Source organism: Psilocybe cubensis, chromosome 11, assembly GCF_017499595.1.
Source record: "Psilocybe cubensis strain MGC-MH-2018 chromosome 11, whole genome shotgun sequence".
In the NCBI taxonomy this organism is placed as follows: domain Eukaryota; kingdom Fungi; phylum Basidiomycota; class Agaricomycetes; order Agaricales; family Agrocybaceae; genus Psilocybe; species Psilocybe cubensis.
The window spans coordinates 2,350,438-2,377,614 of NC_063009.1; the positions used below are offsets into that span (position 1 = coordinate 2,350,438).

Sequence of the window (27,177 nt, forward strand, 5' to 3'; positions counted from 1 at the left end):
GTTTCCCTTTCCTTTCCTTTTGATTCGCATTCGATTTGGTGATCGTGATCGTGATTCTGATTGTGATGGTGCTTTGACTTGACTTGACTTGACGAGCACTGAACTAAAAAGATCTGCGAGCCGCTTATCTGATATCGCGCTAATGCTGATGCTAATACTGATGCTGATGTGGACGTGGACACTATATTGACGCTGATGTACCAAATTTACCAGCGTCGGCGTCTTGTGTTGTGACTCGTTTGAGATGTGGTGTTCTATTCTGCTCCGTGCTTTTCTTTGCTTTCGCTTTCGCTTTCGATTTTGCTTTATCGTTCTGTTTTCTCACAGAGAAAGAGAAAGAGACGTGTGTATGTAACATACCATACCATAACACCACTGGTGCAACCTGCTCCCAGGACACACCCTACCCTACAGCGGCGCAGCACACGTCAGATATAGCCCGCTGACTGCTTCCCGCTTTCTCCTGATGCCGACTCCTAACGCTGACTGCACCCTTTCTTCGTGCCTTTGCCTTTTTATTGCCTTTTCGTGTTTCGTGTGACACCTCTCTATCAGCTGTGCTAGCTATCTATCAGCTATGGTATGCTAGACTAGACTTGATATCCATATCTATATCCAGCCATGGCATTTGGCAGTCCATTTGGATTTGGATTTGGCAGTCCATTTGGCGTTGGCTGTCGGCTGTCGGCTGGCGGTGGCGAGACGACACGCCCACACCCACGTCCACGCCCATGCCACTTTTTTTGCGTTTGTGTTCTTTTTAGTCTGTTTGGGTGGTGCCTTTGGGTTATGGCTTTGTGTATGCTTGATTGTCACGGCTGGTAATCTTGTTGAGTGGCGAGTGGCAATTGGCAATTGGCAAGGGGGGAAGGGGAGGCGAGATGCCACGCGAGATAAGATATTGCGCGACTTTTTCGGTTTTCGTTTTTCGGATTGCGTGTGTGAGCGCGTCTCTGTGTATGGATGACTGGCTGGCTGGATCGGTAGCTCGGGCGCGCACCCGGCGTACGGGCCCTGTTCCCGCTCATTCTTTCTTCCTCTGTTTCTGTATTTCGTCTGTTCCTTCCTTTCCTCCTATTTCTCGCTGCTCCTTCCCGTTTTCCTCCTTCCTGTTCTCCTCTTTTCCGTTCCCATTCTCCTCCATCTCGTGCCCCTATCTCTATCCCCAGTCCTCTTTCCTGGATCGTGGGCGCTGTCTCTGGACCGACCTCTACCGTGGCGAGAATTCCATTTTCACGTCATTTCTGCTCTTCGCTTTGTGCTCGCTTTTCTCGTACTTTGAGTGTTGAGTCCGGTGGAGTCTAGATCAGATTTGAACGGCACATCACGCTCGACAAACAGCGCATATACACGCATATACACGCTCGCTGGATTGGACTCTGGACTCTAGACTTTGGATTGTGGACTCCGGACTTTGGACTCTGAGAAAACCGGGTAATCAAGGGAATCAACAACGAAGTCATCCAAACATCCGTCGTAGACATCTGTGCCTCAGCGTAGAAAGGGCATGACGATCGCAGCGCTGAAAAGTCTGCACGCTATCATAGGCGACGCGATTGCGGATATCGAGCGGGTGTATGCTGCGCATCGCGGTGGGGATGCTGCGTCTGGGGTTATGTCTGGGTCGGGGTTTAGCTCGCCTTGCTCGAGGACACCGGAGCCGCAGCTTGATTGGGAAGAGAGGATGGATGGAGGATGTTTGAAGTCGAAGTCGGATTTGAAGGAGCACGAGCTCGAGAACGAGAATGAGGATCAGGATCGAGATGACGGCGATGCGGATGGTGTAGATGTGGATATGGATATGGACGCGAATCTGGGGCTGGGGCGGGACGACGGCGCGCGGACGCGGGGTATCGATGATGCTTCGTCAACTTTTACAGCCACAACCATAATTCCAACTACAACTACAACTACGCCTACGCCTACAATTCCGCCGCCGGGTACGCCAGGACGAACGCACTCCCACCCGCGTATGCGCGTCTTGGTTCCATCGCCATCGCCATCGTCCGTGGCGATTCCAGCTCCAGGGTCAGGCTCAGCGTCTGTTCCAGTGCATGCGCATACACATACGCAGGAGCACTCGCATAGATACGTCGCGCATAGACACTCAAACTCAAATTCGCAGGCGTATGTTTCGCCACCGCCGTCGCCTTCTACGTATACATATACACACACGTCTGCGGATGCGGATGCGACTACTTCTTCAGGAGTGGGAGGAGGAGTGGAGACGCCCGCTAAGAACGCTAAGAACAAGAAGGAGGGCGATGGAAATGAGAATGGGAATGGTGATGCGATATTGGAGAATCCAAGGGTTGTTACGACGGAGTGTACACCACCTGGAACAGGAACATTACACGCTTTATCGACGTCCCCGTCAAGGCGCGCGGTACCGCCGTTCTCTCCAGTATCAGCACCTCTTACATGCGAAGCCATCAGCAAGTCTTTACCGCAACCCGTAACCGCACCCGCACCACTACCGCATTCAAACCCACCATCACATTCAAATCCACCACCACCACATTCAAACCCCAACCCCAACCTCAACCCACCACCACCACCAAACCCACATACACCCGACTTCCCCTCCCTAGACAACCCCTACAACCCAACATCGCTAAGCGAGGCGCTGACAGCGCACCCGGCGGTGCAAGCTGCGATATGCCGCATTGTCGCTGCGGCGGGTCAGCTCGCTGCGAGTGTGCAGGTTCCGTTTTTGACGCTTTGTGATGCTAGTATGGGGGTGCGTGTTGCTTTTTTTCTGGACTTTTGAGTCTTGTTTTATGCACGAGTCTTGATTTTACTTTTCACTCTTTATTCTTGATTTTTTATTTTTTCGTCTTGGAGGCTAAAATCTGATCTGAAATGGGCGTTGATAGTATCACTTACCGTCGTGTATGCGGTTGATGGAGGCGTCGCATGTTGTTGAGATTTTGCGTGAGGCTGGGGAGGGCGGGATGCATGTGGATGATATTTCGAAGCGGAATGGTGTGCAGGCTTCTAAGCTCGGTATGTCCGCCATCCCTTCCCTCCCTTCCTTTCCTTTCTTTTTTTCCCCTTTTCTTTCCATTACCCTCCTCTAATTTTCATTTTCATTTTCATTTGCAGCGCATGTCCTGCGACTACTCGCGACGCATCATATACTACGTGAAATATCCCCGGATGTGTTTGCGCTGAATCGGATTTCGTCGATGGTTGATTCGGGGAAGAGTGTTGAAGAGTTGAGGAGGTTTCAGGAGAATGGGGTGTATGTATCTTTTTTCATTTTTTTTATTTCATTTGAATGTCTTTGTTCCCGTTTTTTTTTTTTCTTCTTTTTTTCGTACGCCTATTTTCCATTTTGCAAGGTTACTGATTTCGACACGCACACGCGTTTGATTTTGATTTTGATTTGAATAGGCCAGAGATGAAATATCGGGATACGAATGGCGTCGCTGCGTTCGTGGGTCTTTGGTACATCTTTTCTATCTATCCCGCCTATATCTATCTACACCAAGCTAATCCACCCACTCACTGCTTACAGCACCGACGAGATCCAAAAAGCGTCCGCGTACCTCACAGAAACGTATTACCTTTCTTCGTCGGCGCAGACGCGCGCGGGGACCGAGCCGGGTAAAGCGCCGTTTTGCTTTGCGTTTGGGATGGAGAAGAGGGGTGTGGGTTTTTTCGGGTGGTTGGAAGGCCAGGGTGGGGGTGCAGGTCTGGAAGAGGGGGATGGAAATGATGGGTATGTGTGTTTTATTTCGGGTGTATGGTGGTGATAATGTTGACTTTTTTGTGGGATTTGTTTTGGGTTTAGGGATGGTGGTCATGATGAAGATGACGCTGTCGAAACTGGGAGAGGGGGTGTATTCCCGCCTGTCCTTCTCCCTTCCACAAATACAAGCTCACCCTCAGCAGCAGCAGCAACAGCAGCGCCGACGGCCTCGGATAACAATCGCACTACACTCGCCCCAGAGCCGGAGAGACCGCGCAAAAAGGATGTAATGGCATTTCGACATACGAATATGCCGACTGTGACAAAGGCAGAGTCGACTTCGACATTGAAGAATGCGAATGCGAAGATTGGAAAGTCGCAGCTTACGTCTAGGGGGTATAAGGTTGCCTCTGTGAAACTGGTGGATGATCAGAAGAGTGTGCAGATGAGTGCGAGTGCGGCGAGGAGTGGTAGTAGTACGGATTCAGAGTCGGCGTCGGTCTTACCTTCTACTGGGAAGCGCAGCTATGAAAAGGTAGATGGGGCTCATGGGGATCTGAATGATAATCCGAATAGATTCAGACTCGAACGGTTTGGGAAAGCGATGTCGGGCACGGATGGATGGGAGGCGCCTGGTGCTGCTCTGAATGGTGCGTGTGTTTTAAATCTATGCTTTATTTGTTTTATTGTTTTGGAGGGTTGAGACTGATTGTATGCGCGTTTTTTTTTGTTTTTCTCTTTTCTTTTTCTTCACGTATGATATTAGGATTTGATTGGAGCTCGTTACCGCGCGGAAGTGTTGTGGTGGATGTAGGAGGCGGCATCGGGTCCACTAGTATGTTACTCGCGACTGCGTTTTCTTCTTACTCCACCACCACCACCTCTTCGTCGTCGGATCATGCTGCACAACAGACGTCTGGGCAGGTGCAGGTGGCAGAAGACGAGCCGGAAGGTCCAATGCTTAGGTTTGTCATCCAGGACCGGCCTGTGGTGTGTGAGATGGGCGAAAAGGTGGGTTTGCGTGATGGTCTGTGGGTGTATCTGGGTGTTGACTTTGTTTCTAAGGCATGGAAAGCAAAATGTCCTGAACTCCTCAAGTCCACCGCTCGATTTCAAGGTCAGTTCCATTGCACTCTTTCTAATCTTTCTGTCCATCCTCACTAACCCACCGATTTTTACCCCTATCTTACCCCTATCTCTAAATTATATACAGTACACGATTTCTTTACACCGCAACCGATCACGAACGCCGCTGTATTCCTCCTACGCGTTGTACTGCATGACTGGCCGGATGTGTTTGCGCGCAAGATTTTGTTGCGGTTGCGCGAGGCTGCGCGGGCGGAGACCAAGTTGGTTATTGCGGATTTTGTGCTGCCGCTGGCGTGTGAGGAGGAGTTGGGTGTTTGTTCTGATGCTGGTGTCGGTGCAGAGGGCTTTGGGGCAGAAAAGGGAGAAGGAGGAGGAGGAGGAGAAGCAAAGGGGTTGTTGGATGGGATTGAGGGTGCGCGTACGGAGCCTGCGCCTAGACCGCTGCTTGCGAATCTGGGCAAGGCGAGTGCGAATGTGTATTGGATGGATTTGACGGTTCGTCTCGGATATGTTTTAAACTCTTCTTTTGAATTTCATGGTGTGATTGTTTGTGTTTTTTAGATGCAGGTCATGTTCAACTCGCAGGAACGGACGTTGCGCGAGCTTGCGTTGCTTGCGTTGTCGGCGGGATGGAAGATTGTGAAGGTGACGCGGACGTCGGGGTCGTTGTTTGGGTATCTGGTCGCTGTGCCGGTCGACATTCCCGCTCAATACCAAGACATCGATATCGAGGAGAAGACACACGTTCCTGTCAAGCGCGAGGTTGAAGATGATTACGAGAGACGGAGATATAGAGATAAGGAGGATATGGAGATGATCGAGCGTGCGTCGTCGCGCTGCGGTACACCTACATTTGGCTCCAACACCCGTCTCTCGTCTGTTGAAGAAGCGCTCGCGCGCCTGGGAGGAGGGATCATGCGTGCGAAGACCATGGGCAACTCTGCAAGACAGCTCCCCACAATCACACCGCTCAAGCCAGCTCTGTCACTCTCGACGACGGTGGGTGCGAAGGCAAAGGTGAAGAAGAAGCCGTCGCCGCTCTCTGTCCCGCTGCTACGCTCTGGGTCGTCGCCGTCGCCGTCGCCTGTAGCTTCTCCGCCGCCGTCTTCTAGGAATGTTGGGTTCAAGTCGACGCTGGGGTTACCTGGCTCGTCGCAGGCTGCGAATATGCAGACGACTCCCCCGTCAAGACATACACATTCACACTCGCAGTCGCATCTCTTGCAGCTTCCGCCTCGTTCGCCCGGTGCGAGGGTGATTCCGAGGAGGATGTCGCTGGCGTGTCTGAAGGTCCAGAGCTCGTCGCAGACGCAGACTACCACCAACCCTGTGCAGACATTGCTCGCTTCTCCGCAGAGACAGCTGCTTCCTTCGCCCCTGTCGCCGTCGTATACACATTCTTCTCAGGCCGAGGCAAACGCGCAGACGATTACGTCTCCTAAAGCCCAAGGAGGCCCGGCCAAGATGAAAAGGAGGGCGTCGTACGCGCATCTCTCGCATACACATACGAGCTCAGTGTCGCCTGGTTTCTTTCCCCCGACGAGTATGATACCTGTCAGGGTGCAAGGTGAACTGCACTCCCAGCCGCCTGTGTCGCCTGGGACTGGAACGAGCACCGGTATCAGTGCGAGGTACATGACACCATCAGCAGCATCGACTTTGGCTTCGACGTCGTCGGCCTCCTCCTCTGCGTCAGCGTCGACGGCGTCGTCTATAGCTGGCTCACCGCTTCCTTTTGCAAACCCTCCTTCACATTCTCATACACCGCTTCCTCGTGGATCGAAGACACTGGGCCCTGCGCGGAGAGCGTCGAATGCGCATTTGACATCGATGTTCGCTGCGTCTGCGCTTAGCCCTGGGGGAGGAGTGGGTAGGGCAGGAGGGGCGACGTATCGTAAACGCTCTGGGACGGTCGTTGTTGGCCCGTCTATTAGCTTGCGGCCCGGTGATGCTGTTGTTTTGCGGTCTGCTGGTGATGGTGAAGCTGATGTAAGGGATGTCGATGAGACGGAAGACGAGAGGAGCGCGAGAGAGTGTGGAAATTTACGTGGCGGAACTGCCTCGAGTACGATTTCGATTCGGGATATGGATGCATCGCTACACTCGACTCCATAACCCCTTTGGTGAAAAACGGTGCATGTTTCCTCTCTCGGTTTCTTCTTTATTACTATCCGCGATTTATCTCAAAGGCATATTTGAATGCGTGTGTTTCGGGTATGGACTTTACTTCATGCTTTCTCTTTTCGTTCCGCCTCTCTTTTTTTAACTAGGGTTATGGATTTGTGGTAACATTATGAAGCCAAACAATGGACTTTTTTTTCTACTTCTGTTTGTTTGCTCGCATTTTTAACACCCGCCTGCCGTCCCTCAAACCCATGCATTCCTGCAAGACCCATCAAGCTCAATCTCCGGAGCGGATACGAGTGCGCAACATCCACTTCATCATTGCTTTGCTCACTCTTTGCTCAAACAGTCTTGCAAGACTCAGCATCGGTTTTTCACTCGTCCTCTCACCCTTCTGCTCCAGGCAGTCATCCCATCCTGGCTCCTCGATACCCGCCTTTATTGCCTTAAACTGACCGCTATCCAATCTGCCCACCTCACTTACTCACTCCGCCGGCAGCGCACAAGTCAAAAAGGATCAATAATGACTCCCTCTCCTGTCCCTCAAGATGGCCTCTCACTTTCTGCACTCGTTCTCTGCCGATGCACTCACCGCCTCCGATCAATTCATCTCTCGAATCGGCCAAAACTTCAAAACAAAGCAAAACGACAGTAAACTCACCCGACGCAAGACTTCCGGCCGTACATCCAGCGCTGGCCATGACAGGAGCCATCCAAAGGGAGACCGTACCTTCTCTTCAAGGATTGGGGTGGTGGTGAGGTCCCTGAACAATATCCTATTCCCAACTCACACTCTGCACGCTGATCACCACCTGCACTCGTTCTTCCCCCCTCCGATCCAATCATCCCTTGATTCGGTCAAAACCTCAAAACACAGCAACTGACAGCAAACTCACCCGACCCAAGACCCGCGGCGGCACATCCAGCGCTGCCTACGCCAGGAGCCATCGCGATTACGTTTTCAGCACATCATAAAACCGAGGTGCAAGAGTTGGAGGGCTCGCAACGACTAGACACTCACAGCTGCAGAAAGAATCGGTCAAATTTCAAAACAAAGGAGAATGTCAGCGAATTCACCCAACACACCCTGCGCCGCCTACGCCAGAAGCCATTCACAACGACGACGTGTTATTTTGCCGCGCTTACCTTCTCTTCGAGCGAGGTCTGAGAGTCTAGGAGAAGAGGGAGACACTGACACCTGCAGAACAAATCGGTCAAACCTCAAAGCAGAACGACAGCAAACTCACCCGACACAAGACCCGCGGCAGCACATCCAGCGCTGCCTACGCCAGGAGCCATCGCGATTACGTTTTCAGCACATCATAAAACCGAGGTGCAAAAGTTGGAGGGCTCGCAACGACTAGACACTCACAGCTGCAGAAAGAATCGGTCAAATTTCAAAACAAAGGAGAATGTCAGCGAATTCACCCAACACACCCTGCGCCGCCTACGCCAGAAGCCATTCACAACGACGACGTGTTATTTTGCCGCGCTTACCTTCTCTTCGAGCGAGGTCCGAGAGTCTAGGAGAAGAGGGAGACACTGACACCTGCAGAACAAATCGGTCAAACCTCAAAGCAGAACGACAGCAAACTCACCCGACACAAGACCCGCGGCAGCACATCCAGCTCTGCCCACGCAGGAGCCATCCACAGCGACACCTTACCTTCTCTTCAAGCGAGGTCCGAGAGTCTAGGAGAAGAGGGGTGAGAGCTCGAAACGACTAGACATGCTCTAGTACTCACTGTGCATCGCGCAGAACGTTCTGTGGTCTGCAACTGCAACTGCGCGTCAGAGGGGCTTGTCGGGCGTATGAAAATGGGCTAGACTCACCCTGTTCCGGTCGCTATGGCTGTCCGTTTGCACATTTAATACCAATCATTAATCTTTTTGTCCCATACTTAGAAGTCTTGGACTAAGTCTTCCGATAAGTATATCTTATGGTGTTCGAAGATAGAAAAATGGCTTCCAATCATAAAGATCCCATATCCACACATTTGTATATTGCAACCTTTGGTACAACTTTGAGTACCATACATATAGTTTTGGAGCCCACATATATATATTAGAATCCCTTACATAGAAAACTCATGCCCTTTCATACATTTTTTGCTCCCCCACATATATCTACTGGTTCCGGCAATCTTAGATTTTACCTGTCGTCGTCCCGAAGATATACAGGCGATTTTCGGCATTTTTTATGCCGAGGCAAGCTTGCCTTCGTGCGAATTCGGCAAATCTCGGCAATCAGCCAGACGAATCACAGCACATTGCTGTTTTTTCACCTTGACACTGGCAGAGTAAGCACTGACAAAGTTTCAAATACTAACCGATTGTGAATGCTACAATGTAAGCTGAATACAGCATTATTTCGTGTTTTTTCTGAGCCAAGCGCTGTGATGACAGCTAGTAGCGGATGTGTTAAGCTTGGTTAAGGTTAAATACACCTGAAAATGAGGTTATAGGTAGTCAATCTATTCAGTGTCAGCTATACGCACAGGTTTGGTGTTTCTTTTGTCAATCGTGAAATTTTAAATCCATATTGTGAACTTAAAACACTCGCCTAGCTGCTCCACGAGTAGCTATCCACCCCAAAGCGGGGTACAAACATAATTCCCACACGGATTCGGCAGTGACGGCACGCACGATGGTCATCTCAACAACTCTATATCTTTGGAAAAAATGTTAGATATATGGGGAGGTGGTTTCAAAGTATGGTATAAGATTTCCTACGTAGGGGATAGATGCATATATGTCCGTACCTTTCATTAAAGCTGAAGGTCCTGTACATACAATGATTGGGATGATTTCCTCTATCTTCGGAAGCTATTTCTCTATGATTGGGACACCAATATATATAATCGGCATTGTGTAAAAATGTCCTTTATATGTATGGGACAAAAAGATTGATGATTGGTATTAAATGTGCAAACGGACAGCCATAGGTCGCACAGTTGCCAGTGCAGAGCACTCCTTGAAGCACGTCAGTTTTCCGTGGCGAGTCGCCTGGCCGGCATACTCTGTCAGGCCTTCATTGTTGTCGGTGTGCAGAGAGTGACTGCGCATCAGAGGGGCTTGTCGGGCGCATGAAACGGGCGCAGACTCACATTTTCGAGGTCGCTCAGTTGCCAGCGCAGAGCACTGCTTGCAGCGCTTCGGTTTCTGTAGCGAGTTGGTTGACCGGCGTACTTGGTCAGACCGTCGTCATCGTTGTCGGTGTGGACAGAGCGAGTGGAAAGGAGTGGAAAGGAAAGCTGAGGGGATTAGGGGATGAGTGAAAGCTATGGCTGCCCAAGTGGGGAAATATTCCCCGTAAATATAATTTCCTTATTTTTGACAAGTGCGTCAAGTATAAAACAAAATTTGCGCGCGGAAACATTTGTTTGGTGCCCAGATTGATTTCAAGGTAACTTTGACGAGTCCGTAAATAAAATTGACTGCGCGGAAACATATTTTTCGCATAATTTGCAAGCTTGAGTGCACTATTTCTGCTCCAAATTATATTTTTCGTGTAAATTATATGCGCGTAAGTATGGCTGCCCAAGTGGGGAAATATTCCCCGTAAACTTATTTATGTATTTTTCTTACTGCGTGAATTTGTAAAAAAAAAGTTGGAGCGCGGAAACATTTTTTGAGTGCGCAGATTGTTTTCTAGCTTAGCCGTAAACATATTTGACTGCGCGGAAACATATTTTGGGCATATTTTGCTAGCGCACATAAATTTCTACTGCCCTCAATTATACTTAATGCATAAACACTGTGCGCGTAGATACATTTTGTGCCGCAAACAAATCTTTCGAGGCGCGGAAAACATTGTTCAATTGCACTATTTCTAGCCTAAAGTGACCAGCCGTTATGCCGAGATTATGTAAAATGATCTACAATGGCACCTCGGCACACCGAAACGAATTCAAGCTCCACCTTTCGGATTTTTGAAGAAAGTGATATCAAGGATTCTGTAATGCAATTCTAACCCACATTCATTTAATTACAAATTGATTACTATATAATCTACACTCTTTTGAAATATATTAATGTTGCTTTAATCAAGGAATGTGAGATAATCGCCTTGAAATCGCCTGTGTCGCTTTCTTGCACAGCCACTGATGCGCAATTATGATGGCAGTTGCTAATATTTTACTTTGTACACAATGGTTGTGGGCAATATTTTGACTTATTCTCGTGGATTTCTATGTAATACATATTTCAACATGTTTTTTCAATGTTACTTTCCCATTTTCGACTCTACCAATGCACAAATGCGCTCAAGAATACACTGATTGATGCCTTTCCCACGATTGATGGGGTTTTTTTCACACAATGCTTGAGATGTCTGAAATGGCGCACAAGCTGCGCTGCTAATGGGGAGACCCCAAATTTACCTGATATGCTCTAATACTACATATAAAGTACTACACAAATTGTTATATCGTCATACGAGGCAGTAATAGATAGAATAGCGATGTATTTTGTGTAGGTTTATCGGAACTTGAACTCGTTTAAGGTGTGCCGAGGTGCCATTTTAGATCATTTTACATAATCTCGGCATAACGGCTGGTCACTTTAGGCAAGAATCAATGGTTGTGAACAATGTTTTCCGCGCATTGGGGGGTTTGTTCAGCGCACAAAATGTACTTACGTATGGCTGCCCAAGTGGGGAAATATTCCCCGTAAATATAATTTCCTTATTTTTGACAAGTGCGTCAAGTATAAAACAAAATTTGCGCGCGGAAACATTTGTTTGGTGCCCAGATTGATTTCAAGGTAACTTTGACGAGTCCGTAAATAAAATTGACTGTGCGGAAACATATTTTTCGCATAATTTGCAAGCTTGAGTGCACTATTTCTGCTCCAAATTATATTTTTCGTGTAAATTATATGCGCGTAAGTACATTTTGTGCGCTGAACAAACCCCCCAATGCGCGGAAAACATTGTTCACAACCATTGATTCTTGCCTAAAGTGACCAGCCGTTATGCCGAGATTATGTAAAATGATCTAAAATGGCACCTCGGCACACCTTAAACGAGTTCAAGTTCCGATAAACCTACACAAAATACATCGCTATTCTATCTATTACTGCCTCGTATGACGATATAACAATTTGTGTAGTACTTTATATGTAGTATTAGAGCATATCAGGTAAATTTGGGGTCTCCCCATTAGCAGCGCAGCTTGTGCGCCATTTCAGACATCTCAAGCATTGTGTGAAAAAAACCCCATCAATCGTGGGAAAGGCATCAATCAGTGTATTCTTGAGCGCATTTGTGCATTGGTAGAGTCGAAAATGGGAAAGTAACATTGAAAAAACATGTTGAAATATGTATTACATAGAAATCCACGAGAATAAGTCAAAATATTGCCCACAACCATTGTGTACAAAGTAAAATATTAGCAACTGCCATCATAATTGCGCATCAGTGGCTGTGCAAGAAAGCGACACAGGCGATTTCAAGGCGATTATCTCACATTCCTTGATTAAAGCAACATTAATATATTTCAAAAGAGTGTAGATTATATAGTAATCAATTTGTAATTAAATGAATGTGGGTTAGAATTGCATTACAGAATCCTTGATATCACTTTCTTCAAAAATCCGAAAGGTGGAGCTTGAATTCGTTTCGGTGTGCCGAGGTGCCATTGTAGATCATTTTACATAATCTCGGCATAACGGCTGGTCACTTTAGGCTAGAAATAGTGCAATTGAACAATGTTTTCCGCGCCTCGAAAGATTTGTTTGCGGCACAAAATGTATCTACGCGCACAGTGTTTATGCATTAAGTATAATTGAGGGCAGTAGAAATTTATGTGCGCTAGCAAAATATGCCCAAAATATGTTTCCGCGCAGTCAAATATATTTACGGCTAAGCTAGAAAACAATCTGCGCACTCAAAAAATGTTTCCGCGCTCCAACTTTTTTTTTACAAATTCACGCAGTAAGAAAAATACATAAATAAGTTTACGGGGAATATTTCCCCACTTGGGCAGCCATAGATAATCGTCTTGAAATCGCCGTGAACGTTGCTTGAACGTGAAGTGTCGCTTTCTTGCACAGCCACTAATGCGCAATTGTGATGGCCGCTGCTAATACTTTACTTCGTACACAGTAGTTGCGGGTAATATTTTGACATATTCTCGTAGATACCTATGTAATACATATCTTACCACGCATTTCAATCTTATTCTCCTATTCCCGACTCTCCAAATGCACAAATGCGCTCAAGAATGCACTGATTGATGTCTTTCCCACGATAGATGAGGTTATTTCACACAATGCTAGAGATGTCTGAAATGGCACACTAGCTGCACCACTAATGGGGAGACCCCAGAACCACTGGGGATTTGCTAATGCTACATGTAAAGCACTGCAGAAATTGTTATTTTGTCCTATAAGGCAGTACTAGATAGAATAACCATGCATTGTGTATACAACTGTCGGAGCTTGAACTTGTTTTGGTGTGCCGAGGTGCCATGTTAGATCATTTTACATAATCTCGGCATAACGGCTGGTCACTTTAGGCTAGAAATAGTGCAACTGAACAATGTTTTCCGTGCATCGAAAGATTTGTTTGGGGCTCAAAATGTTTCTATGCGCATAGGATTTATGCATTAAATATAATTGAGGGCAGTAAAAATTTACGTGCGCTAGCAAAATATGTCCAAAATATGTTTCCGCGCAGTCAAATATGTTTCCGCGCAATCAAATATATTTACGGCTAAGCTAGAAAACAATCTGCGCACTCAAAAAATGTTTCCGCGCTCTAACATATTTTTTACAAATTCACGCAGTAAGAAAAATACCTAAATAAGTTTACGGGGAATATTTCCCCACTTGGGCAGCCATAGGTACGGACTTTGCATTATGATCCTTCTCTTTTCGTTCCGTTTCTCTTTTTCTAAACTAGGGCATGACACTAGGGTTATGGATCTGTGATAACATTATGAAGCCGAACAATGGACTTGTTTCTGATTCTGGTCTATCCACAGTTCTAGCAGACCTAAAGAAAGAAGGAGAGGACCGCCAGCCGAAGCAGAAACATCAGCTTTCCCCAGAATGGCGGTTGAACAACCTATCTCATTGCACAGGATTAGTGTTTCACGTAAGCAGTTTGAAAGCAAAAAGTTCGGTGTAGAAGAAAGGAGGAGGCGGTGGTAGTCGGACGGCGTCTCCTTCCCCCATGTGAAGACGTACCTATTATTTGGCCACGTCACTCAGCGCACTTCCAGTACGACGTTTGCACGCAAACAATGCGCGTAGAATACTACTTCTCTTGGAGCCTCTGCGTTGGATCAAATTTTGAACTTGGAATAAACACAAATTTGAAGTAATAGTTTTGTCTTGAGTTCGTTGTGGACTTCACTTATTTTCTTCCAATTTTGAATCGCCAAACGACAAAGTCAAGCTCCTTCCGGACTCGGATCCACGGACACCGATTTGAAGCAGGCATAGAACACCTGCAGGCTTATGTCTACATTCGTGAACATTCCTATCCAAGGGAGATGACGCGTCGACGCGTATCTCACAGCATGTGATCGAATAATGATCAAGGTAAATCCCTAGCATCTTATTAAGAGAGTAGCTCAGACCGACTGCAAACCTAGCAAATCTATGAAATTTCAGCTTCAACCGTGCCCGCCACTGTTAAAATTTGACCTTGCGATACTTTCTCTCCCGTGTGTTCTCAAAATGCAATTTTCCTCCCTCAAAAACTACGTGTTCTCTTTAGTTCACAAACTGCAACGCATGTTCAGGACGTCGTCCGATTCTCAGGCATACCTGTACCCCGAACTCTACTTTGGGAGCCATGTAGATATAAGAGGATACCTGTTGCATCTCAGGAATGCCTATGGCTATAGCTGGCACCCAAAAGAGGAGATGACGGCGTTGCGCGTGGTGAGGGCATCTCTTATGAAGAAACTACATTTGGCGACGTCAGAAAGTGGATCCCTCCTGCTGGAACTCAGAGACCCCAATGGATGACTACATTACCTCTATTTCGAACGACTCGCAGGAGACACAGACGATTCCACAAGTCCGAGGTGCCAGAGCAAATTCAATCTGACGCTGAGTTACCGCCTTCGAGTACAACAAGTTTGCATCATCCGAGTTCGCCTCAAAATTCCCACAGACAACTATCGAGCAACACCTCCTCAAGCTCGCCCCATTTGTCTTCATGTCATTATTTATTAAAGGAAGGGGATGCTCTTGATACTGTTACATGCGCCAGAAACGGTCCGCGCCGCAGCGAAGTATGCATGCGCTCACTTGATTTCAAAAGCGAAGCAACTGGTGACTCAACAAATGTGACCCAAGAGCAACCATCCGTGTACCAAATCGCGGTGCTCGCAAACACCTTGCACGGACTGCAATCGCAATACCATTTATGGGACGCCAATCGCTACCATTTCTCGGGCATGCTTTACACCATTCTCAAGGAGCTTTATCATCCGCGTGAAACTGTTATGCGGGTCCGTGATGGAATCTGGAAGCGCACTGGCATACCCTTGTTCTCTCCGCCACCTATCGAAACCATATTGTCCATCATTGATGATTACCGTGTTGATCTCGAAAACTTCGAGGCCGAGGTATGTGTTATACTTTTTGTCTGACATTTGGGACTTGATCATGACTTTTCCTCAAGGTTCAAGAAAGACACAACAAGAAGCAAGTTGAGGCCGAGGTGAGGGCTGAACAAGCAGAAGCGAGAGTTAAAGCGCTAGAAGAAGAGTTGAAGGCGTACAAGAACGCACAGAAGTAGATCTCGTAAGCGATTCAATTTTAATGTCCACGCCACCGAGTTCATCAGACTCACGATAATATCTCAATGTTGAATATTTTAGAAACTAGAATCAGGAATGGTCAGTGTGGTACCATTCTCCAGGGCATTCCTCAATTGAAATATATCACCGTCCTTGTCCGCAGTTTGCATCTACACTCTGAATATGTTTGACGATGATCTTTTTTGGTATTTTAAATACATTTATGGCTCGTCGTACGTGTACTATACAAATATGTTACACTCTTCGTTCGGCTGCTTAGATCTTAACACTCATCTGATCACACAATCTCCTGTTCTCAGGCTCGTAAATGCACATTGACTTGAATGTTGAACCACTGCTAGAAGAAATAATGTAAGCGGTTCAATATTTTCTTTTGAACGTCTCCTCGCCAAAATTGCTGTAGAATCCCTGTCAAGTAATATACAAAACCACATGTAACTGCAATGTCACTGAAGATATAATTCATCGCAAGAAATCAGATAGAGAAGATGGAAAAATAAGAGATGGCGCGCACCCCCATACTCACATCACAGTGTCGGAAACAGGACCTACACACTCGCCACAAGCTGGCCCGCCGCAGCACCAATGCGACATGTAACAGCTTGGACCGCGGGGTGAGCAGTGACCGATTGGGATTTCGCATTCCCACCACCGCTCTCGTTCACCGGCGTTTCCGCCTACATACATTGCTGTCGAGGCGGAAGACAAAGGCGCTGGGGAGACATACAGCTGCGAATTTTGAATTGAATGCCTTTGCGCTGCGTTCACCATTGGCACCGATACACCCACGCGCAGGCACGGGTGCGCGCGTCCTAGTCAAGATGTGATAACAATGCATCAGCCCGCTGTTCATCAATCCATCCCGCCCCACTATCGCAACACAAATTGGCTAAGGACACTTTGGTATTTTTTAGAGTAGAAACACCCAATTCCAGCAGTAGAACATGTCCAACATTTCGAATGGTCAGTGGTGTGTGTTTCATTCAACGTGTAAAATGCACCATTTCATCAGTATCTGCCCACGCTTCAACTCAGCATCACGGTTCGCATTAGCGTCGTCGTCGTCGTCTGAGATCAGGAGGTGTAAATCCATCTTCTTCGACTCTCTGTGCGTAGGATAACCCCAGCCGGTCAAGAGCGTTTGTCGAGAGCGATGTCATCCTCTCAAAGATAGAAAATAAAGTTGATGGTTCCGGTATCCAGAGGGCGCATATATGCGTGTTTTAAAGCTCTGATATGCCTCCAGGCTCCGAGATCCAGACCGCCCGCGACCCAAAGAAATTAAATGAAACTGCACATATAACGAATCCAGCATAAAACGAGCGCGAGAAAAAAATATGGGCTAGGGGAAGAAGAGCAAATGTAGGACACAGACTCCGGGTGCGCATTCGGCCCACCCAGCCATACAGGGGCACGTACGCACACACCCTCACAGAGGTTGGTCATGGTACTCGTGTGGAGTGGCATATCACTAACTCGGCGAGATCACCCAGTCCCAAAGTACTAACAGACAAAAAAAAGAACGTAATTGCAGAAATCTGAAACTCGCCACCGCCAACGCGAAATGGCAGCAAAATGCCATGCATGGTTAGCATAGATGACGACGATAGAGACGCCAAACCAAAAGGCTGCTGGGCTGCTGACGTGAGGTAGGGGCAGCAGGGGTTACACCATCGGTACGGATACAGCGTGTCACATACGTGTGAAAGCACGGAGCAGAAGCTCAGTCGACGTTTGCCAAAACAGCAACAACAGACAGTCTGATTCGGCCTGTATTTCAGAAAGTGAGTCAACGCGATATGATATCACAGCCGAGGTTGCAAATCCTTTTAGTTCAGCTCTCGTCAAGTCAAACCGCCACCTGCATAATGACCCCTGTCGAAAGTCTTATCCGCGTCGGACAGTCAAGTCACGCACAACGCGACATCACTCAGAATCATCAACTTGACTGGAGAATCGGGTTCAAAATACGTATCACAGTCACTTTACCTCTGCCTTCGAGGCCTTCGAGTTTCCGGCGTTCTCCCTCCCCAGAGTGCAGGTCTCCAACGCGCCAACTACTGTTTCCTGCAAGTCTATACGTCTGTATCCAATTAGTATAGCATAGGAAGAAGCACGTAAAGTCAAACGAAAGAAAAGCACAATTGGTTTGAGTGGACTTGAACGTCGAAAATGAGAAAAAGGTTATTTGTCCCTGTTGTGTCCGTTCCCAGCACGTGTTTATCAATCCTCCTGACTCCTTCTCAGGAAACACATCAGCAAAAGTGCTCGGATCCCCAAATGCCTTGTCAAGGCATTTGGAGGCGTCCAAAGGCCCCAATGCCCGAAAGGCATTGTGCGGTTCGTAACGAGAGACTCCGAAGACTGAAAGGCTTCGAATTATTTATTCCAAGGAAATGATTTAGGTAGTACTAAATATAGCCAAATCATTTGGTTAAAATTTGAGAGTGTCCGTAACATTTAGGCAACATTTGGGAGTCCCAAAAACATTTGGCAAACATTTGCCAGTGTTTAAATGTTTTACACTGTTCACATGGTTCCTTATTTAGTGGATCCCTCAGATTATCATAGCAAGTAAAAAGAACTTGTTGCATTAAGAAAACTTATACTACAACATGACTCCAAAAGGTACAGAGAAGCGAGAAAGTGGGTAAATAACAAAATGATGCTGAGATGATGTCATCAATAGATGTTACCCATGAATTATAGGAGCTACTTTGGTTGCATGATGTAAGCAAGGTGTGTGTGCAGAAGTGCGCATATACTCACCTAAAAGTTTGGGAACTAGTGAATAATTATATACCAAGCCGGATATCCAGTAGATCTAAGGCAGAAGGAGAACGGTCTACGGAAAGGCAGATACATGGTCAGTTGAGGATGATCTAATCAGAAAGGAAGTGGCAGAATTACCTGTGAGTTAGATTCAGCTATGATATACGAAGACTTAGAGTTGAAAAGTCCAAGCCCAAGTCCCACCAAGCGTCGCCGGAGTAGTGAACATGAGAGTATGTGGAAAGAAAGAAACGGGGGTTGAAAGAGATTATTATGCACAAACAAACAAATATTTGATCTCCGATTCACTCCGATTCATGCTGATCGCATTGTGACTTCGTTGACAGTCGAGAAATTGTACAGACCGGGTGACCAACTGTACAGAATTCTAATTAGAACTAATGTGGCTGTATAGCCAGTAAATTTTGGTGTGGATGAATTATTTCATCAGCATTTGAAAGTCCTGTAAACATTTCTCATAACCGAAGTGTAAAACCAAATGTTTTGTGACCTCTTTTAATTTTGTTAAATGATTCCTTCAAGGTTGCACAGTCTACGAATTTTTTTTTGTAAATTGTAGTTACTAGAAATTATTTGGTGCTTGTTTTGTGCTTCAAAAATGTTTGTGGGGCCTCCAAATGACCACCAAATGATTTGAGTGTTCCCAAATGTTGCCCAAATGTTTTGCGTGACATTACTGTGTCACGTAAAACATTGGCATGCCTTATAAGGCTCCCAAGGCATTTGGGGGTCTGGTCACTTTTGCTGATGCAGCAGTTCACGTTCAGTTGTGGTTCAGAAGCGGCGACGTATGTGGACTAGACGTTGATGTTGAGTACGGATCATTGAGATAGAGCCCTTGCACAACAAAATACACGACTGGCTGCACAAAAGCAAGAAAAGTCCCCTGTTTGCGGGCCCATTGATAGCCGTATTGCCCAAAGTATTGCCAACTTCGTGGTTGTGCTGGTCGCTGTTGTCTTGCCAATGCATCAGCAAAAGTGACCAGACCCCCAAATGCCTTGGGAGCCTTATAAGGCATGCCAATGTTTTACGTGACACAGTAATGTCACGCAAAACATTTGGGCAACATTTGGGAACACTCAAATCATTTGGTGGTCATTTGGAGGCCCCACAAACATTTTTGAAGCACAAAACAAGCACCAAATAATTTCTAGTAACTACAATTTACAAAAAAAAATTCGTAGACTGTGCAACCTTGAAGGAATCATTTAACAAAATTAAAAGAGGTCACAAAACATTTGGTTTTACACTTCGGTTATGAGAAATGTTTACAGGACTTTCAAATGCTGATGAAATAATTCATCCACACCAAAATTTACTGGCTATACAGCCACATTAGTTCTAATTAGAATTCTGTACAGTTGGTCACCCGGTCTGTACAATTTCTCGACTGTCAACGAAGTCACAATGCGATCAGCATGAATCGGAGTGAATCGGAGATCAAATATTTGTTTGTTTGTGCATAATAATCTCTTTCAACCCCCGTTTCTTTCTTTCCACATACTCTCATGTTCACTACTCCGGCGACGCTTGGTGGGACTTGGGCTTGGACTTTTCAACTCTAAGTCTTCGTATATCATAGCTGAATCTAACTCACAGGTAATTCTGCCACTTCCTTTCTGATTAGATCATCCTCAACTGACCATGTATCTGCCTTTCCGTAGACCGTTCTCCTTCTGCCTTAGATCTACTGGATATCCGGCTTGGTATATAATTATTCACTAGTTCCCAAACTTTTAGGTGAGTATATGCGCACTTCTGCACACACACCTTGCTTACATCATGCAACCAAAGTAGCTCCTATAATTCATGGGTAACATCTATTGATGACATCATCTCAGCATCATTTTGTTATTTACCCACTTTCTCGCTTCTCTGTACCTTTTGGAGTCATGTTGTAGTATAAGTTTTCTTAATGCAACAAGTTCTTTTTACTTGCTATGATAATCTGAGGGATCCACTAAATAAGGAACCATGTGAACAGTGTAAAACATTTAAACACTGGCAAATGTTTGCCAAATGTTTTTGGGACTCCCAAATGTTGCCTAAATGTTACGGACACTCTCAAATTTTAACCAAATGATTTGGCTATATTTAGTACTACCTAAATCATTTCCTTGGAATAAATAATTCGAAGCCTTTCAGTCTTCGGAGTCTCTCGTTACGAACCGCACAATGCCTTTCGGGCATTGGGGCCTTTGGACGCCTCCAAATGCCTTGACAAGGCATTTGGGGATCCGAGCACTTTTGCTGATGTGCTCAATCTCAACCTCGACCTCAATGTCAACGACGCATCGAAGCCTTAACATCGACTCATCAGTTATGAAATTTGAAGGCTTTTCCCCATCATTATATCTCGTGAAGTAATCATACTATGCCACGCCTCTGCCCCGATTTTGGGGTGTAACCCACCAAGAGTCTTGCATCTTCAATGCCTCTAGCTCCCCGCGCTCCGCAGCCTGGCTCTGAATACAGCTTTTCTTGTTCACCCTGTGGAATCTGGAATCTGGGTCCAGCGCACGACACTCATCGGACCAAATTCAGGGAACGGAGGGGTGGCATGCCAGGTAACATATGCTTTTCTTGTATGGTACAAATGACAAGTGCTCTACTACTTCCACCTCCACCTTCAGTTTACCCATCTCTCGCCGCACCGCGTCATCGCATTACACTAGGAGATGATGGGTGAGATTTGTGGGAATGTGTGCGTGTTGCGTGTTGCGCGTTGTATGTTGCGTGTTATGTGTTTCGCCGGTGCGTCGTGGGGATATACAGGTGCGTGTTATCTGCGTCCTGTAAAGTTGTTAATTTAGTATCAGATTGTGTGGAAGTCATTGAAGCCACTGGACGTAGGGTTAGTATGCACGTGTTATGTGGATGACGGGTGTACCCAGGCGTTGCGGGTACAAAGTCAATTTAATTTTACGAGTGCTCATAAGTAGGAGCGCAAGAGCGTATCATGATGAACGTAGATTGCCGGCGGACGAGGATCCGGACTTGCATTTTCGTGCCGTGAACGTGAAAAGATACTGACTCAAGAAGAGGAAAGCGCGCGGTTTATGAGTGGGTGGAGCCCGAGACTGAGAAACTTGCGTACTTTCGAGGAAGTTGAATTGCACGTCTTGGTTGTGTTCCAGTTCGTTGTGTTCCAGTTCTCCTGAGAGCGGTCTAGGAAGAACAATAGATGTATAGCCCGAATCTTTCACAGCAGATCTGTGAATCCACAATTTAAAAAAATGCAGATATATGTGTGTATGTAGAGTACATAAAAGTTGGATAGATGATGAATCAGTGTGATATGTAATGGATGTGTATATAATGAGGAAAGGATAGAGGCCGAGGAGATGTGCAACCTCCGCACAGGAAGACGAGCAGGTGTGATAATCACAAGGTCAATGTGCCGTGAATCAGACGAGTAAGCCATAAATGATAAAAAAATCCATGTCCATCTTATCTCGAACGCAATTGATCGGATGTTGAAGGACCCGCATGCTGAGGGCGTGAAACGAGTGTCGGCCGGCGAACACTCGGAGTTGACCATGGACTCGCGATGCACACAGGTTTGACGAATAGAGTATACAGCGAGCGCCTAAGGTCGCCTGTTCACTTCAAGTGGGACACCTGGGATGTTGAGCGAGGAGAATTTAGACTGGCGAACGAGGAAAGGTGGATAACAGGACATGCAATGACTTACGGACTCTCCTTGAGCATGTTTTTGTATCTCTTCAACTCCTCTTCAAATTCCCTGGACCTCGCCTCCGCCTCTTGCCTCTTCTGCGCCTCCTCTTGCCTCAAGCGCGCTTCATTTTGAGCGCGCCTTTCCGCCTCTTCCCTCAATCGCGCCTCCTCTTCCCTCCGCCGCGCCTCCTCTTCCCTCAAGCGCGCTTCATTTTGAGCGCGCCTTTCCGCCTCTTCCCTCCGCCCCATCTCCTCTTGCCTCAAGCGCGTTTCGTTTTGAGCGCGCTCGTCGGCCTCTTGGGCCCTTTCTTCGGCCTCCCTCTTGGCCTTATCCCTCGCGACGTGGAGATTCTCAATCTTGAGCAACAGTCAGCATGGAGGTCCAAACAACCAATAAATTGTTGAAAATTGTGACACGTACCTTGGTGTGAAATTCTTTGCGAGCGTCGCGATACTGATCAATGATGGAGGCAATTGTCTGCGCCGGATCTTTAGCATACAGAGGAAATCTCTTCCATTTTCCATTCAGTTTCTCCAAGATGGTTTCGCTCGGATTGTACAGTTTATTAAGAGTGTCGTAAAGGAGACCGGCGAAATGGTAACAATTGCTTTTGAAGAGGTGGTAACGCGGCGCCTCCTTGGTCAAGATCTCTGCAATCAATGCAATATCGTATACAGACGGTCGTTCGTGTGGGACGCCCGGGACGTTGCCAGTTCCTTCTCTCTCGAATTCTAGCCGGCACATGCACTTCTCGCCCAAGCGCCGGCCGTCGGGAACACATGTCACGGTATCAGACGCCGTGCTATCCTTTGCGCAAGAATTACTGACGGAATCGGAAGCACTAGAAGATGCGGTGCTCAGCGAAGATATCGTTTGGTTCAATAATAATTCCGACTGTCTGCGAAGTAGGCTTTTCTGTCTTCGGTTTTTCTTCCTGGAACTCACACTCGGAGAGTAGCTCGGTGTCGGGCCTGCAGACAATTGCTCAGTGTCAGGCGGTGGTTGCGCCGGACCCGACGACCTGGGCTCGCCATCATTAACGTCCCGTGTTCGTTCAAAGTACAGGTAGTGAGCGCCTCCGTTGGGGTCCCTAAGTTCGACCAGGAGGGATTCGTGCCTTGATTTGGTCTTTACATTCTTCATCAGCGATACCTTCACCACACGTAACGCCGTCATGTCTTCTTTGGAACGAGAACCATAGATGTCGATGAGAAAATCCAGGTATCCTTTCGAGCTCATCGTGCTTCTGTCGATGAGTTCTGGGTATCTCGTCGACTCGGCTTCTGACGACATTTTGAAAAAACGGTGGAGATGGTTAACGAAGGAGGACCAGTAGCTTTTGAGGGGGAATTTCATCGCGAGAAAAGTGATGGATAAAAGGGACTTGAACTAAGGGTTGAACGTTGACGCTGCACGTTGTTGGAGTGTGAGGTTTTCACCGCTGCTAGATAACGCGTGTTGAACTTTGCGCAACGAGGCACAACGATCGGGAACTCTGCGCTAAAATTAGAGTCGTCCGGATGCTATAGATTTGTGGCAGTTGCCGGAGGTTTCCCACCATGTCAAGTGTGCCAATGGCCTCGAGTTTATCTGGCCAAAATACCTTAGATATATGTTTTTAATACAACTACATAGCTGACATATAGTCAGGCGCTTGCTGTTGACAAACATTAGAAACTTGAACACATGTGTACATTGGCAACTTGAAAACATCCTCGAGATTCGCTTCATGTACGCCATTTTGTCAAGGCACTGATGATAATCGATACTTTGTTGAAACTAGTGATTTGCTCTACATGCGGCACCTATTTTAACACAAATCGTCATTTACGAATCGTAATTATTTTTTACTACTTTGACTGCAGCCACGATCATTCAACCTCCTCGCCTATTGATTTTCTTGTACACAACCTTGAAAACTCCAGATGGCTCGTAAAGTTATTGTTGAGCATATAATATACATTACGCCCAATATCAGTATGATATGATATATTGAAACGGCGCTACTATGCTTCGGATATGACGGCCCCTTGTTAATTTACGGATGCAAATATCTGTGCATGTAAAAGGCCAGCATAGGGCGTGTAAACGCATAACAAGTCAATTCGATTGCTGTGTTTGAGTAGCCAGTTGGGATTTTACCCTGGAAGGATGTGTATATTCCCCAAACGATCATAGAGCTTACCATTTGTCTGTGTATGCGGAATGTTGCGTAGCACGATCAAAACGTCTATACCACGCTGTAAGAGGACAGTTAATTAAACAGGATCAGCTATATATCAGCCAAATCTTTTGGACACACAATCGAGTGATGAAGGAGAAACATGCAATGCAAAAGGAGAATTAGGGCCTCCTTGCGGCGGCCACACATCTACTAGTCCTCCCCAATGTGGTACGACGGGTTCATAAACTTAACCTGATTGACAAAACCATATTTCGCCGACCGGAAGCCGATGTATTCGTATCCAGTCACGTCTCGATCCAACCCACGTAGTTAATTCGGGTCGTCAATGGTTTTTTTGTACACTTTGGCCAATACAATCGTCTGATGTGCTTTCGTGTGATTGATCCCTTCATTTATTGCATAGATTAAGTGTATTTCCTGATGTGTGTGAAGCACTTCAAATATCGACACCGCAGTTTTGTAGCCTTGTTGCAAACGCGTTGATAACTAATATTAATGTAGATCGTACTATTCTAAGCCTAGGAGGCACAATCTGACCGCCCAAAAAACACATCGTGGAGGATCAGGATACACCAAGTTGTGGATCAATTGACCGCCCATATTTAAAAGGTAGCAGTGATTTATTTTAGAATTCTAGACGAGCCTTTCGGATTGATTTTAGACACAGCCATGCAAGCCGACTTCCCCCTCTTACAAATATACTTGGGTTTAAGTGTATTTTTAAGCAACGTATATTCGCGTCTATAGCGCAAGACGCCACCGAACGTACAACCGCCAAAAGAAGACATTACAGCATTGCGGGTACTGGAAGACGGCCACGCAGCAGTGGAACAGAAAGCAGAAAGCGGTGGGATAGAAAACATACCAAAGCCCCACGAGCGCAGCAACGCCATTTGTATCCCGCCCAATATTTCACCGCCCAGTATTTCATCTCTGGCCCAATCATATCAAACGCGTTGGTGTGTCCAAATCAGCACCCTTGCAAAAGCAAAAAAAGGCATACGAAAAGAAAACGCAAACAAAGACGCAATCATATGAAATAAAAATAAGAAAAAAAGAAAAGAGAAACATACACCCCATTCTCTTGAAACCTCCTCAACTCCTCCACACTCTTCCCAGAATCAACCATCGACGAAATCCGATCCAGCGCAAACACATCCGGGGAAATTTCACGTAGTATAAGATGCGTCGCGAGTAATCGTAGGACGTGTGCTGTAAGTGAAAATGAAAATGAAAATGAAATTTAGAGGAGGGTGAAGGAAAGGGAAAAAACCGAAAAGAAAAGAAAAGGGACAGAAGGGAAAGGGAGGAAAGGGAAGGGAGGAGGGGGGGACATACCAAGATTGGAAGCCTGCACACCATTCCGCTTCGAAATTCCATCCACATGCATCCCTCTCTCCCCAGCCTCACGCAAAATCTCAACAACATGCGACCCCTCTACCAACCGCATACACGACGGTAAGTGATACTATCAACGCCCATTTCAGATCAGATTTAACCTCTCCAAGACGAAAAATCAAGAATCAAGAGTGAAAAGGGAAACGGGGAAAGTAAAATCAAGACTCAAGAAAACAAAAACTAAAAAAGATAGCAACACGCACCCTCAAACCAGCATCACAAAGCGTCAAAAACGGAACCTGCACACTCGCAGCGAGCTGACCCGCCGCAGCGACAATGCGGCATATCGCAGCTTGCACCGCCGGGTGCGCTGTCAGCGCCTCGCTGAGCGAGCTTGGGTTGTAGGGGTTGTCTAGGGAGGGGAAGTCGGGTGTATGTGGGTTTGGAGGTGGTGGTGATGGTGGATTTGAAGTTGGTGGTGGTGGTGGTGGTGCGGGTGGTGGTACGGGTACGGGTACGTGTTGTGGTAAAGACGCGGTGGGTTCGCATGTAAGAGGTGCTGATACTGGCGAGACGCGCCTTGACGTGGACGTCGATACAGCGTGCAATATTCCTGTTCCAGGTGGTGTACACTCCGTCGTAACAATCCTCGGATTCTCAAATATCCCATCACCATTCCCATTCTCCTTCCCATCGCCCTCCTTCTTGTTCTCAGCGTTCTTAGCGGGCGTCTCCACTCCTACTTCAAGAGACGTAGCCGTAGCCGCATCCGCAGCTGCATCTGCAGACATGTATATATATATATATGTATATGCAGAAGGCAACGGAGGCGGAGAAACATACGCCTGCGAATTCGGGTTCGAGTGTCTATGCGCGTGCTGGTACGCGTGTTGGTGCGTATGCGCATGTGTATGTGTATGCGTATGCGCTGGAACAAACGCTGACCCTGACGCTGAAACAGACACCGACGATGGCGATGGAACTAAGACGCACATACGCGGGTGAGACTGCGTTCGTCCTGGCGTGCCCGGCGGGGGGGATTGTGATTGTAGCTGTCGTTGTAGGCGTAGTTGGAATTGTGGTTGTGGTTGTAGCTGTGCAAGTTGACGAAGCATCATGGATACCCCGCGCCCGCGCGCCATCCTTCTGCCCCAGACCCAGATTCGCGTCCTCACCCTCACCCTCATTCTCATGAACCCGATCCGTGTCGCCGTCATTCTCGTTCTCGTTCTCATTCTCATTCTTGTTCTCAAGCTCGATTTCGTCCTCCAAATCCGTCTTCGACTTCAAACTACCTCCATCCATCCTCGCTTCCCAGTCATGCTGCGGCTCCGGTGTCCTCGAGCGAGGCGAGCTAATCCCAGACCCAGACATAACCCCAGACCCAGACGCCGCCTCTCCACCGCGGTACGCAGCATACACCCTCTCGATATCCGCTATCGTGTCGCCTATGATAGCATCCAGACTTTTCAGCGCCGAGATCGTCATTCCT

At 47.0% G+C, this 27,177-nt stretch overlaps 5 protein-coding genes across 5 annotated transcripts; 2 read left to right on the top strand and 3 right to left on the bottom strand.

Moving 5' to 3' along the window:
• Positions 1-1,507: 1,507 nt before the first annotated feature.
• Positions 1,508-6,898, top strand: JR316_0011830 (4-O-methyltransferase 1; the record flags this gene model as incomplete). The annotated part of the gene is made up of 9 exons (XM_047897475.1): positions 1,508-2,740; positions 2,877-3,006; positions 3,106-3,244; positions 3,397-3,450; positions 3,521-3,724; positions 3,797-4,344; positions 4,461-4,811; positions 4,908-5,278; positions 5,345-6,898. 9 exons carry the CDS (start codon positions 1,508-1,510, stop codon positions 6,896-6,898), a joined length of 4,584 nt encoding a protein of 1,527 aa, XP_047743884.1.
• A 7,695-nt stretch (positions 6,899-14,593) lies between these two features.
• Positions 14,594-15,665, top strand: JR316_0011831 (uncharacterized protein; the record flags this gene model as incomplete). The annotated part of the gene is made up of 3 exons (XM_047897476.1): positions 14,594-14,713; positions 14,764-15,492; positions 15,549-15,665. 3 exons carry the CDS (start codon positions 14,594-14,596, stop codon positions 15,663-15,665), a joined length of 966 nt encoding a protein of 321 aa, XP_047743885.1.
• Positions 15,666-16,235: 570 nt separating this feature from the next.
• Positions 16,236-16,780, bottom strand: JR316_0011832 (uncharacterized protein; the record flags this gene model as incomplete). The annotated part of the gene is made up of 3 exons (XM_047897477.1): positions 16,236-16,364; positions 16,415-16,499; positions 16,689-16,780. 3 exons carry the CDS (start codon positions 16,778-16,780, stop codon positions 16,236-16,238), a joined length of 306 nt encoding a protein of 101 aa, XP_047743886.1.
• A 5,733-nt stretch (positions 16,781-22,513) lies between these two features.
• Positions 22,514-23,455, bottom strand: JR316_0011833 (uncharacterized protein; the record flags this gene model as incomplete). Its single annotated transcript, XM_047897478.1, has 1 exon — positions 22,514-23,455. One exon carries the CDS (start codon positions 23,453-23,455, stop codon positions 22,514-22,516), a length of 942 nt encoding a protein of 313 aa, XP_047743887.1.
• A 1,834-nt stretch (positions 23,456-25,289) lies between these two features.
• JR316_0011834 (O-methyltransferase) lies at positions 25,290-27,173 on the bottom strand (the record flags this gene model as incomplete). The annotated part of the gene is made up of 5 exons (XM_047897479.1): positions 25,290-25,325; positions 25,423-25,559; positions 25,686-25,815; positions 25,949-26,530; positions 26,679-27,173. 5 exons carry the CDS (start codon positions 27,171-27,173, stop codon positions 25,290-25,292), a joined length of 1,380 nt encoding a protein of 459 aa, XP_047743888.1.
• Positions 27,174-27,177: the final 4 nt, after the last annotated feature.